Here is a 14,512-nt window from a genome sequence, read left to right on the forward strand (position 1 = left end):
CACCCACTGTCAATGTTGCTATCACCAACACCACCATTATCACCACCACCTATATGAGCACCTTCAACATTACCAGTACCATGACCTTGTATGGCTTGCAGCACTATGTTTGACTTTTATGTTAAGATTACACACTGAGTAGCTTGCAAAGGAGGATCTATATTAAGTGTTAAGTATATATCTATATATTTATATTAAGTATATATATTTCAATATTTGTGCACCATTTATTTTTTTATTTTATATATAAAATAGGATAAATTTGACTGCCATTCCGGGGGCAAAAGGGATTTTTTTCCCTAGTTTGTTGCCAAATTGGAAGTGTTTTAAACTGTTTTGTTTGTTTTTTTACTTATTTTCTCTATCAACAGCAAAAAAAAAAATCTGAGGAAGGCTGAACATGACATGAATAGGGAGGGACATTAATAGGGAGGGTGCAGAACAAAAATTATAGTTTTGGGAGTAGCATTATTTTAACTTCTGCTATCCTGCCTAACCAATATATAAACTTGCCCCTCTATTTGAAGTTGACTTTATCAAGCTATTTTAAGGTAAATTGCTTTAAACAGATCATTGGGGTTTCTCGGCATACAAACTTTTAGGTATAATAAATGATGCATTTGCCAGTCATAGTTAGCTATAGTTTTAGGCTTGCACACTAGGTTATCTTCTAGTGCTATTGGCATGGCTTGCATTTTTGAAGTGTTAAGCTTGTAGTAGGAACATTTACTGTATGCAGAAAATATTTTGTGAAGTTTCAAGATTGAGATTAGCGGATTTGTTAAGGTTAGCAGAACGCTGTCTGCAAATATGCTCAGTTTGTGTTCTGTGGGACCTAGAGTAACTCCGTGTATATTTGATTCAGATCTGGTCTTTATTGCCAAATGGGGATAGTGATAGTAAAGTGGGCAAACCTAATGTGTTCCATCAGATATGGGGAAAGGTTTGAACATAAACCCTGAGTATGCAATCCTGGCCATGGGAATATTATTAAGTGCCTTGACCGCAGCACAGAAGCTTTCAGGAAGTTGGATCTTTATCAGCATTGCTTCCAAAAAATTCTAACTGTTTCTCATTCTGTTTCTATCTCTGGGTGCCGTTGGTGAAAAAATAATGGTCTATATGGTCGGTTGGTCAAATCTTTAACAAATGTGGGATTTTGCAGTAGAGATTCATTTAGACGCCATGGATATTTTCCCCTGAAATTGAAATTATCTTTAATAGAGAGAATTACCAGTGCGTGGTCTGACCACTTGATACCCCCTATTGTATAATTCTCTGTTTGATTTAAGTGTTGGTTGATGACATAGAACCTATCTAGTTTGATATAGCAATTATGTACACTTGAAAAATTTAAGTATTCTTTGACCATGGGATACAATGCCCTCCAGACATTGTATAAGTTATATGTATGTAACATATTTATGAGCCGTATGTAACAATATATTTTTGGGCTTAGCTAGTGTTTTGAGAGTTTGGGAGAGTTTGGGTTGCATTGTGGAAGATGCATCTAGTCCCGGATCTAGGATGAAGTTGAAGTCGCAGCACTGTACCAACATGCCCTGTCATACTTTCTCAACTTTAGTGAAGTCCCATTGGTGTGTGTTGAGTGAGTAGAGGTTGACTAAGGTATATTTCCTTAGGCTGGGTGTTAAGCCCTCTGACAGAGATGCATTGACTCAAAGCATCTTGATGAGGAGATTTGGCTCAGTTCTGTGGATGAGATCATCAGCATTGACAATCTCAACCAGTCCAATGCTTTACTATCACTTCTGATGATGTCAGCCAAGGAGGCAGAGCATGGGCGGAGCCAGCACCAGCAGATTGGAAAAAAGTTAAGAGTTTACTCTGCAGAATTAGAGAAACTGGATCTTGTCATGTCTTTCAATGTATCTACATTACACAGGGCTGTGGAGGAAATCATCTAGCCTTTTCGTCATACATTCAGGGCATAAGTGGGGGAAAAAAGCCTCTTCTGCTTATATTTCCACAGCCTTCTAGGCAAAGGGGGTGCCTGTTCGGGGATTATGTGCACATTTTACTATGGCACTGTCATCTTCCTGGACAGCTGCAGCTAGTGTTTCTCCTGACCAAATCTGCAAGGCAGCGACCTGGTCCAGTATCTCAACATTTGTGAAACATGATAGCCTAGATGTCAGGGCTTGCAAGGAATGCTTTTGGCCCAACAGTTTTTAATGCTTCAGTCAATTCTTAACTGTTGCACAATAAACTTACTTTTGCAGAAATATTGTTTTTGTATTTCTTTGACCACTCTGACTACTTGACTTGGGTATAACCCACTTAGTAATACTGCCATGGATACGACCGGGAAACATGAAAATTATTTTTTGACGATGTTTACGTTTTACCGTAATATACCATGACAGCACTGCAAATTTCATCATAATTCTTAATTGTAACTGACTGAAGGGGCGGGGGGGTAACCTTTTAATTATTTAGGGGGATTCAACTTACCAATGGGGTTTGGGGGTAAACCCACTTAGTTATGGCATATTATCTGGAAAGGTAAATATCTGTAAGTATGAATTACATTTTTATTATGATTATTATTATTGCCATTTATATAGCTCTAAACAGATTCCATAGCGCTTTACAATATTATGAGAGGGGAGATTTAACTATAAATAGGACAATTACAAGAAAACTTACAGGAACGATAGGTTGAAGACGACCCTGCTCAAACAAGCTTACAGTCTAAGAAGTGGGGTATAAAACACCTTAGGACAGGAAATAACAATCAAATAAAGTGGGAGTGAAGCAGAGCTGGAGGAGAGAGTAGAGTGCTGCCCTTTAGGAGAGAGCAGGAGACAGGTATGTAAGGTAAAAGATTACTCTGAAGGCCATACGATTTCCTAAAGAGATGAGTTTTAAGGCACTTCTTAAATTATTGAAGACTTGAAGACGAATTAGGAGAGGATTACAATAATCCATGCGGGAAATTACTAGAGCATGGACAAGCTCCTTGGTAGCATCTTGTGTAAGAAAGGTGGATTAGGGCTTTGTGTTTAAGATGGGATCTACAGGATTTGGCAACATACTGGATGTAAGACTCAAAGGTGAGGCCAGAATCAAGTATTGCAAGTATGGACTTATGTGGATACCACTAATTTAAAGGAGAGCGAAAGAGGAGGATCAGTATTAGGAGGAGGATAGACAAGGAGCTCAGTTTTAGAGAGATTTATTTTCAGAAAGCGGGAGGACATCCAGTCAGAGCTGGAAGAAAGGCAAGCAGGGTCAAGGAGAGAGTTGAAATTGAGGTGAGACATACGGATAAAGACAAGACTTTCCACAAGCTTTGAGGGAAAAATGGAGCAGGGATATGGGACGATAGTTAGAGGGGGAGGACGGGTCAAGAGATGTTTTTTTCAGGATAGGTACTACAGTGGCATGTTTAAGGTAGCAGGGACAATGCCAGAAGAGAGAGAACAGTTAAACATGTGTGTTAAGGAAGGCGTAAGACAAGGGGAGAGAGATCTGATAAGGTGGGATGGGATAGGATAGATAGGGCAAGTGGTGGGGCGAGAGTAAAGGAGAAGCACAGCCACCTCTTGTTCAGTAACCAGAGAGAAAATTTGAAGGGTAGGAAAGACATGAACTACGTGTGGTTGAGAAAGAAAGGCAGGGTGAGGAGAATGCTTTCCTTAGCTGTTCAATCTTGTTGGTAAAGTAACATGCAAAGCTATCGGCTGTAAGGTTAGTTTGGGGGGTGGCCACAGCAGGGCGAAGAAGAGAATGAAAGGTGTCAAAGAGATGCCTGGGTTTGTGAGAGCATGAACTAATGAAAGAGGAAAAATACGACTGTTTGGCGAGGGCAAGAGCTGCGCTGTATGAACATAATATTAATCTATAATGGAGAAAGTCTAACTGGGTGCAAGACTTCCTCCGGCAGCATTCAGCACAACAGGAGCATCTTTGCAGGTAGCGTGTTGATTTAGTATGCCATGGTTGTGGGCGTGCCCTCCTCCTCGAGGTGCATGTTTGGAGCGGTGCTGCAGCGTTCAAGGCAGAGGTGAGGGTAGTGTTATATGTGGAGATGGCCAGTGAGGGAGAGGAGAGGGAAGGGATGGATAGCAGTTGTGAATCAATATCAGCTGACAGCTCCTGGAGGTCAATAGAATTAAGGTTCCTCCTGAGTTGAGGGGATTTAGGCTGAGGTTGTTGGGTGAGGGGGTACGCGAGAGCAAACGATAAGAGGTAGTGATCAGAGAGAGGAAATGGAATGTTTGCGAATATTTGATACTGTACATGCATCAAAGCAAAATTAGGTCAAGGTTATTGCCAGCTATATGGGTGGGAGAATTAGCCCACTGTGATAGCCCAAGGGAGGAAGTAATTGAAAGTAGTTTAGAGTCTGCTGAGGTCAAAGGTGGGTTAATGGGAAAGTTGAAGTCCCCGAGAATTAGGGATGGAATATTAGAAGACATGTATGTGTGTGTGTGTGTCTGTATACAAAGTAGTATAGTTGGCTGTACTCACAGTGTTCTTAGAAATGCAAAACTTTATTGAAGAAATCGATAAGAGCAGATCAATGTTTCAGTCCTCTTACGGGACTTTCATCAGGATCAAAGAATATTTAATAATGAAATATAAACCATATTTATAAGTTAAATATTTAAGAGATTAACTTACCCCAGGTGTAGCAAGTGTAAAGTGCACATGCATGCAATCGCTCCGACCCCAAGTGCCGTAATAACGTGCTGACGTGAGATGTGTTTCCATAGTGACGCGGACAACCGCTATGTCACTATGGAGACAGATACAAACAAAGACTATTAGTGCCAGATCGTGAAGGTTATACCGATATATAAAGATTACTGTTTTCAAATTAGTGTGTACTAATGCTACCCATAAAAACTAGAATTAGAAAGTGCAAATGCTAGCAACTTGGGTAAAAGTAGTGTGGCCACATTTAATTTGCTCTGTTTAAACTGATAGTGTTATTATTTATAAAGTGCTAAGTGAGTGAGTGTATCGCTAAATGGCATATATATGAAAATAGTTGTTACCATGTGCAATTAATTTAAAGTGCTAGAAAATATGCAAAATTGACAATCAAAAGTGCTGTGTAAAGTGACATAAGCATCTATTTCAAACAGCCTCTCAGAACAAATAACATATAAAAATATATATAGAAGTTAAAAACAATATGCAAAGCAAGAGGTACATTTCATAAGAACGAATTAAATGGTACAGTTTCATTGAGTCATGTGAGGGATACTGTGTGGAGTTCATATATCCAAAAGGTTTCTCTATTAGGAAGCATCTTGCCTCGATCTCCACCTCTTCTTGGTTGGGGGATAGGGTCTACGCGAACAAATTTTAGAGCCATCAGCAGATGTTGTAGCTCCAGAAAAATGTTTAGCAATTGTGTCAGACGACCCATCTCTATATGCCAAATGGATACTGGAGTGATGACCCCTGATTCTTTCACACAAGGCCGTCTCAGTTTTGCCTAAATATGTTAGCCCACACAGACATGTGCGTTTATTTACCACATATTGTGTCTTGTAGGTAATGAAGACATTTATTTGGTATTTCTTGTTTGTGTGTGGGTGGTGCTGGCACCATGTGACCACATGTCACACAACCCAGGCATCTCACAGTGCCTTTATTTTCCATACCTTGTTGATAGCTGGATCTGTGTGAATGAGTAGGCCCTGCAAATTTCTATTTATCTTGTAACAGATCAGGGGCCGGTCATTGTAACACTTTTGGGAGGGTGTCATCGGTTGAAACCATCTTCCAATTGTTCTTGACTATTTTGGAAACTTGTGAAGTTTTCTGATGAAAAGTCATGGGAAAGACTAATCTTTGGAGGTCTCAGCCTTCTTGGGTGCATGAGCATCCATGTAACACTTTATTGTAATGCTTCCTGTAACACTTTATTCAAGTCTTATAACCTCTATTCAGTCATGGAATAGGAAAGTACACCCTCAATTTTATGGTTTCAACTTTTGACTAATCCGTCTCACTGTAGAGTCATGGACTTTAAAATGGCCTTATAACCCTTCCCAATTTCACAGGCAGCAGCAATTGTTTCTCTGAGATCATTGCTGATGTCTTCTGTCCACACCTAAATGCTCCAGACCAGGAAACTGCTAAAACTTCTGCTTTTATAGAGGTGCTCACACATGCTGGTGATCAATTAATCAATTTGATTAGCAGCACCTGTCTGCTACTTAGCCTCTTAATTCCTATGAAAGCAGTAACCGTGTTTTTCAAACATGGCTTCTCCATTTTGACTTTATTTGTGTGGACATTGATGGTTATTATGCCCTGATATGTAAAACCATAGAATTCAAAATGACTATATATATATATATATATATAGTTAATACATTGCTAAACATACACACACCAGTCAAGCCATAAGACTTGCTTTTCCCACAGAAAACTCACTATTGAAAGGGATTCTGGGTAGGCATATGCAAATTAGCTCAACAAAGAACCATTGTTAAAGTGAGATTTCTGTGGGAAAAGCAGATAGATAGATAGATATATCAGTCAGGCCATATCTGTATATCTAAAGATATATATACAGACACACATGCACTAAATGACTAAATGTGTTAACTATTTTTTTATGTTTTGTTGATTAAGAGTTTCTATAGTGCATTGATAGCAAGGTGATCTCAGAAAGGCCATATCAGTTTTATTCCCCAATGGCAGTAAATAAAAAAGCTAATTTGTGTCATGAACAGTCGAGTCTGTGGAAAGCAATGAACTTTTTAACATCAAGAGGGCAAGTGGGGACATTTTTAACTGTGTATCTTTTAAGTAGAGTAGTAACTGTCATATTTTACTAGTAATTTAGAGAAGCAGTAAATACAGCAATAGTGCTATAAATCCTTCTCTGCTATCAGTACATCTATAATGGAATTATTATTAGAGCCATTAGGTTTTCACAATTGTACAAAACGACTGGCATTTCTGAAGTATTTATTATTGACCCGGTTATGTGGATACATTTTGAAACTGAGATATACAAAACTGTATGAAAATGTAATTGTTATTATTTTATTGCAGTGTGATAGCTCAGGATTTGTAAAAATGTATTTTTTTTCAGAAGCAAAATGTAGAAAAATTGTTTTGTTCGCATTATGGGAATATGCTTGTTTGTTGCTGAAACTGTTAAGAAGCCTTATGCTACGTAATGACCAACTCACATTAATGCAATTTAAACCGTGTGAAAAAGTGAATATTTTATTATTTTATTAGTTTTTTTCTGTCTTGTCATAGAAGAGAAAAGTGTTTGCAGTAAAAGCAAGAAAATACACGGTTTAACGTTAAATGTTTGCAGTATTTGTTGTTTTTGCATAGTTTAATAGTTTTGCAAATTATTTTCAAACCTTATTGCAATTATAGAATATTTCTTACATATATGTAGTAATTATAATTAGCAATAAAACAACATCAAACTACACACTGTTATTCACTAAAATCTAAGCTATTGCACACAGACTGACTGACGGCAGTGTGGACCCCAGAGCAAAATTAGACCATAGGCCTCCTGAAGACCAGTATGTGTGCTCCAGGTTAGGGTTCATCCCAATTATAATTCATAAAATAGATATTGTATGAAAAAATACACGAATAAGACTATAAAAATGACATGTATTTGAGCAGCATGGCTATGTTTGTTCACATGGGGGAGTATGTGTGCACCATATCAGTTTGTGACTATGTGGAATTATATGTGTAGCATTCCAGTATGTGAAAATGTACAGCATGTATTTACATAGCATGGCAGTGTGTGCACATGTGCACTATGTAACATAGCAGTGTAAAAATGAATTTTTTGTATAACTGTATTTTATTAACAGATGAGAAAGTTAGACATTACATGGTAAGACATTATATCTCAAGACGGTACATAGCATGAGTTGTTTGAGAACAATAACAATAAATTGCTCAGTGTAATATCCTTTAGGCCATGTGAGACTCTGTAAAGTACCAAGGTGAGAGAGCCAGAGATACAAGCAACATTTATAATAACATAACAAGTAACCATGGGGTTAAAATAAAAATAAAAGTTGGTGGAGGGAAGGGTGGAGCTCTGAGTTCCATATTTCCACATCAATAAAAAGATAGTGTACATTACAAGCTGCCAGCCATTCGACTTCCAAAACTTATCCGTATGCCTCATACAGAAAGCAAGACTTTTGTCCACATCATGTTCATTGTAGTGAGAGTCATCACCCTTTCAATATATCAGGATCAATTTGTCTTGCCTATGGATGTGTGTAAAAAGCCATGCCCAACTGTCCCATGCTACTGCTTCAAATTTAGATGTTGTTGTGTGCATTCTCACTGATAGCTCCAGTGTTCTAGTGTGTGATTGTGACAATCGCCCTGTGGTCAGGTCATTTGCCATGAGCTCTTGGAGGAGCCTGCTAGCCAGCCTGCTGCCCCAGGATTATGGCCCATACAAAATATCCTGCAAACTACTCTGATCATGTGATTTAGGATTATGTTGTTCAGGAACCGAACAAGCACACAAACCAGAGTCCACCAGGGAGCTTGTTAAGCCCATTTGACACCTTGTTACTAGTTTCACTGCAGTGTTCTAATTGTTTGTCTGGGTGGCCGCAATTCGTATGAACGACCAAGAGGTAGTCAGCGGTGTTTGATCGTTGAGTTCACGGAAGTAAAATCGGACACTCCCGAACACTGCTGGATTTCCATCATCGCCTGCGTTCGGTTCTATATGACTTGGAAGGGCACTGTTCGGTGGAAATGTTCCCACGAACATGGTGAACAAGCTCCAGGGAACTATGGATTCTGTTTGGTAGTTCGTTTTTAAACTACAGAACTTCACCGACAGTTAGCACTGATTTCATGGAACTATTTTGGGCATAGAACCATGTGCACAGTCAGTCAAAATTATGACTTCCAGGGAAATTCCGAACCCTTGAACCGATCTGGGTTATTTTCGGATATGTTGGTCACCCAGATCGGGGCTATCAGGGGATGTAACTTTTGTGGGGTTTCTTATGTGTTGTAAAGGTATTTTGGGGGGTTTGTAATATTGTATGTTTTTCTGTGCCTGGAGATAATTGAGTTATTTCAGTTCCTGACTCAATTATCTCTCAGGCCTAGGGGATGAGTTTGGGACTGGTAAATAGTCCCCTTTCAGGTCCAGATGAGGGATTATCTTTTTTGTGTGGGAGTCTCAGGGCCGTGCTTAACTGTGTCTAGAATTGTATAAAAGCAGACCATCTGGTGAGAATAAAACATTCCAGCTTGTACTCCCAGAACTATGAGTCATCTGGTTACTGGGAGGGAAAAGGGCTAATCCCTGTTCCAGCTTGTGGAGGATTCAGTGTGGGAAGGTCCTTGTAAGGACTAGAGCTCCCAGTATGGAGTGTCATCCAGTCCCTGGGAGTGGATAGAGCTAGTCTCCTATTCGGCTCCAGGACAGAGAGGTTCCGACCCCAGTCAAGCCACGGTGACTGGGGGCAGAAGCGCTGAGGTTTTTCCTCTGTTCCAGATAGGAAGCGGTCCTTTGGCCGAGGTACCCAGTCGGGGTACAGGGAGCTCCGTTACAGTGATATTAAGCAGTCTATATCTAATCTTGACGGGTCTCTGTGAAGGCACCGTTCCTTGCTATCAGGGTCAGTGACGCTAAAAGAATATGGAAGATTAAATACTTCTTGCATTTTTGGTAGTGGTGAGGCATGATGAGTAATAGTGTACATTCTGGTGGCTGCGGGAATGGCAGCCTTGTGGCACATTCTTTAATATCTTTGACAGATCACCAGTAGGGAGATAAAGTTGGGCATTGGTATCAGATATGTGGCATTGTACCAGTGCCTCGGTAGCAATGCCGGCAAGTGTCCGATTTGGATGTGTATACCACAGAGAGTTTTGCAGGAGCCATGTACCAGCGATATAAGATTTTACTTGACAACTCAATGTGGTTAACATTTAACATAAGTCCCCTGTGCAGTTTTTCCCCAATCATCATCTGGGATTACATGTCCTAATTCTTGTTTCCATGCGGCAAGAGGCAGTGTACAAATGTGAGGATGTGTGTGTGTAATGCCAATGTGATGACATATTTCTGCAAAATATTTTTCTGTATATGTAGAGGCATGTCCTAATTCCTATTTCCATGCCACAATACAAGATAGACTGTGGAGGGAGGCAGTGTAAAAAATGTGTTTGTGTAATGCCCATATGATGACTTATTTCTGTAAAATATTTCTCTGTATGTGTAGAGGTGTGCCGGTGTGTGAATGTGAGGGTATATTTTTATACAGTGTTAGTGTGTGAATGTGTAGCTGTATATATGTGGACGATCAGTGTGTGAATATAAAAGTTTATTTCTGTGGAGTAGCAGTGTATGAATGTAGGAGTGTAATTCTACGGAGTTTGAAAGTGTGAATGTAGTTTGATTGTGTGGTATTTTCATCTGTTGTAAATTACATCACTTCAGCATTTCTCCTTTATTTGCTTCTATTATTCTTCTGTTGGATATCTTTTTCTCTGTGCACCTTTTCTGGTCTGCATCCTTGTCATACCAGGACCCTACTAATAATGATTAAATTATGAATTATGTTTCTTGAATGCTCTTTTATCCTGCCTCTTTCAATGACCATACTCTGCAAAATTTGCCTGCTTTACCATCTGGATTATTCCCTCAGTCCAGTCAACCCCAAAGAACCGTTTTTTAGCCCTGTTCTGAGGGACACTGGAATATGACATGTGCTGTGTTCCCCCTCCCTACATATAGCCCCCATTATGAACTATAAGCTGAGCAGGTTTGGGCCATATTACATACTGACATTTAAGCAGACCATTGTGAATTTAGCAAAAGAGGCTCCCCCTGTAGCTGGTCTACTTAATACTAGCATGTCTGCTGGAAAAATTTTAAGAGTCCCAATAACAAGGGTAGACCCTGAAGAGTCTGTTACTCATGGTCTGTGTCATATTGCTCAAGTACTTAGTCTACCCCTGCCCATGCAAAACAATTACTCAAACATACCCCAAATGGATGTATTTGTTTCTAATTCTTAATTTACGTGTTTCATCATATAAACAGATAGTACAATAACAATACAAGAACAGAGTAGACTTCAAAGGAATAATGAATGTATAAAACAATAAAGTGAGCCACTTTTTAGAGAAAAGAATGTGTCCAACCAATGTATTTTTCTTTTATTCCACAAAATAATATATATCAATGTGATTAAAGAAAATCTATGAGTAGAATACTAATTTAGCTTCAGTTCATAATTTTTTTTTTTTTTACTAAACAATGAAATATATGAATAAGACCTTACATGAGACCTTACATTTTCTAGCCTGCAGCTCACAATTATTTGTTAGTATTAACTAACATTCATTTCTATATTGATCTTAATAAAATGAGCCCATATTATTTAATCCTTGTAAAAATAAACACGTTTGCATTTTCTAGGACAATTACACTTAAATAATCCTTAGAACCACTGCATTTGCAGAAATGGGATTTTATACTGTCATCGGGAGGGAAGAAAACTTTGGCTGATGAAATTATTATTTATTTTTATATTCAATGCTGCCCTATGTACCTTGTACACTACGCTGAAAACACCCAATGAAGTGTCAAGGTCCTTGGGGCTAGTCCCCTATATCTAAGTCTTTTTAAATCACACCTCTCCACATTTTTTTTTTCTATTAGCTTTAATTGAACTGCATTGGGCTTTTTTTCTGACAGCATTTTTGGATTACCTTCTCATTGACAGCTGTCTTTGAGAAGTTCTTCTATCCTTAGTGATTAACTCACTATCCAACTCCCTGAAACATCCATCACAACAGAAAGAATACAAATGGTGAAGTAAGAAGAATCAATGTACAGCTAAAGTATTGCTGGATATTTAATTGTAATTTGAATACCTTGCAGTTATATCAATAAGGTGCACTAGATCTGCAATTCATAATGCTGGTGAACAATTTAATTCATACTTAACACACAAATTAATAAGCTACACACAAAGAAACATAACATAAATTAATAGATTTACATCATATAAATTGGCTTGTAACGTAAATAAATAGAGAGACAGTCTCTTTGTGAACACAAAAGCTAGATCAAATACTCAAATGTTAATCTTGTTTAAAATGTTTTCTGTATAAAATATGCAGCTATACATATTTATATTTTTTTCATTGAGAATCATATGGAAACAATAATGACAGTAATAAATAACTACCGATTTTTGTTTCTTAAACAGAAAATATCACAGCAACTACGAAATCAGAAGATAGCCATTATGCAAGAACAGACTACACAGGTAAGAATACTCAATACAGATCTTGGTTTTGCAATCATTAATTATTATTATTATTATTATTATTATTATTATTATTATTATTTTATCATATGTAATACCTCTTGCTATAGAGAACACTGCACTACATTCTGTTTTTTTTTATCTTTTCAAATAGTTTTTATTGAAAAAAAATGTTTTTTGTAAGATTACAACAAATTATAAAAACATTGTAATAAAGGGAGAGAAACTTGGAAGAGGAAAGGGGAGATCCATCCAATGTGACGATTAATATAGTAATATATAAGGCATACAATTTGAGTGATGTTAGAGATTATAGGCTTTTTTTAATTTCGTCTTCACACATATGCCAATCAAACTTCCATTGTGCAAAGAGGTACAAGTTACGTCTATGTGATAGTTTCTGCGCTTTATTTTCTAGGAGTAGGTTCAGTACTTCTCTAAGTGATGGCATATCTTTAGATTTCCAGTACCTAGGCAAACAAGAGGTGGCAGCTATCAGAATGTGGCCTATTATTATTTTGTTAATTCTGCTGACGGACTCAGGGAATTTCTTGAATAAGCAAGCTCAGATGTGAAAGTACCAATGTTTCTACCTACCTTAATGCTTAGGTCATAAATCAGTTTTCAGTATTTGGTTATTTTTGGGCAATACCACCATATGTGGGCCATATTTCCCAAACCCCACAATCTCTCCAACACTGGTCAGAATACATGTTGTTCATGTTGTGTAGTCTGGACGGAGCTAAGTACCATCGATACAAAATTTTAAAATGATTTTCAAAATGTCAGAGCAAAAAGCTATTCACTTTAATGATTTTAAAAAACTAAACCAATCCTCTAACGCTTATTAGATGCCCAGCTCCACCTCCCAAGATAGCATGTGCTTAAGTTTAACAGTGGGTTTGGTATTATGTAGTAAATAACACATTGATGTTGTGCCCTTCCTATTTGGGTCGTGCAAACAATTTTTCCAATGGTGATAATTCTAACTCTTTGTAATTTTTGTCGGTGTCTGATATATTATATAGTTCTTTCAGTTTCTCAATAACCAACATGCATTCTTCCTTGCAGTCATTCATCAATCTATGTTTAAATTGTAATTTTTTCGTATGATAAAATAGTATTGCCGTGGAAAAAACTATCTATATTGTTCAAGTGGTATTTCTTCAACAGATCTGAGTCCAATGAGGGCATATAGTGTTTCAGTAGTTCGATCAGCGTAGCCCTATACAGTTTCACTGAGTGGCAATTGTTTTTAACCCCTTAAGGACCAAACTTGTGGAATAAAAGGGAATCATGACATGTCACACATGTCATGTGTCCTTAAGGGGTTAAACACTATATCCCAGGCTTTAAGGGTAGTTTTTGTCCATAGAAATAATTTAGCGACTCCAGGCCTTCTTTCAGGACTCAACAAGGGTAATTCTTTAAGTTGGAATGGGGGAATTAAACTTACAAATCAACATTTGTATCATATGGAAAGTCCCTTTACTATGTACTAAATGTGCCAATATTTTTCTATACAATGGATGACTGTTCCATAGATGAACATTTCACAATTTACAATAGTTAGTTTAACATATAACCAATATAAACATTGCACAAATATAATGTTTTCAAATATGATTTAAAAAGGAGTTTAATTTAATAGCAGTATCTATAGAAAAAAAAGATTAAATAGTACAATTATACACTGCAATGTAAAAATGATGTGAAATGACAGAACTTAAAATTGTATATATGCATCTTAAGTCAATGCAGAGTTAGAAACCAAAAAGAATATAAACAATTGTGCCCTGCAAAAAAAACTTGGTCGGATTAATTATTTTCCCTAAAACAGAGAATTTTCCAGGATGCCAGACTTACAGCCATATGTTAGTTCAGCTCGACATAACCACATTTAGAAACAAATCAAATTAATTAAAAGAGCAACAACAATTGGTACATAAAAAAATATTATGTAATAGAAATAATAAAAACAGGAAGAGCAGCAATATATATTTATCGATATATATATATATATATATATATATATATATATATATATATAGATATCTATATATATATATATATATATATATGTATATATATATATATATATTTTTTTTTTTTTTTCTTACTTCTAATTGTTTTCCCTTTATTGCTCACCTCTTACTTGATCTGTGAAAATAAGCTATATTTAGCTTGGCATGTTTGGTTAATGATTTGAGTAC

General features: G+C 37.3%; 1 protein-coding gene across 1 annotated transcript in view; it reads left to right on the forward strand.

Annotated features, from left to right (window-relative positions):
- The window catches only part of TMEFF2 (transmembrane protein with EGF like and two follistatin like domains 2), a 662,476-nt gene that overhangs the window by 494,556 nt on the left and 153,408 nt on the right, over positions 1-14,512 (forward strand). Inside the window, exon 7 of the mRNA XM_063430171.1 lies at positions 12,240-12,299. Within this exon, the coding sequence (XP_063286241.1) occupies positions 12,240-12,299 (60 nt within the window). The remainder of the gene's footprint in view (positions 1-12,239; positions 12,300-14,512) is intronic.

This window comes from Pelobates fuscus, chromosome 8 (assembly GCF_036172605.1).
Source record: "Pelobates fuscus isolate aPelFus1 chromosome 8, aPelFus1.pri, whole genome shotgun sequence".
NCBI classification, from domain to species: domain Eukaryota; kingdom Metazoa; phylum Chordata; class Amphibia; order Anura; family Pelobatidae; genus Pelobates; species Pelobates fuscus.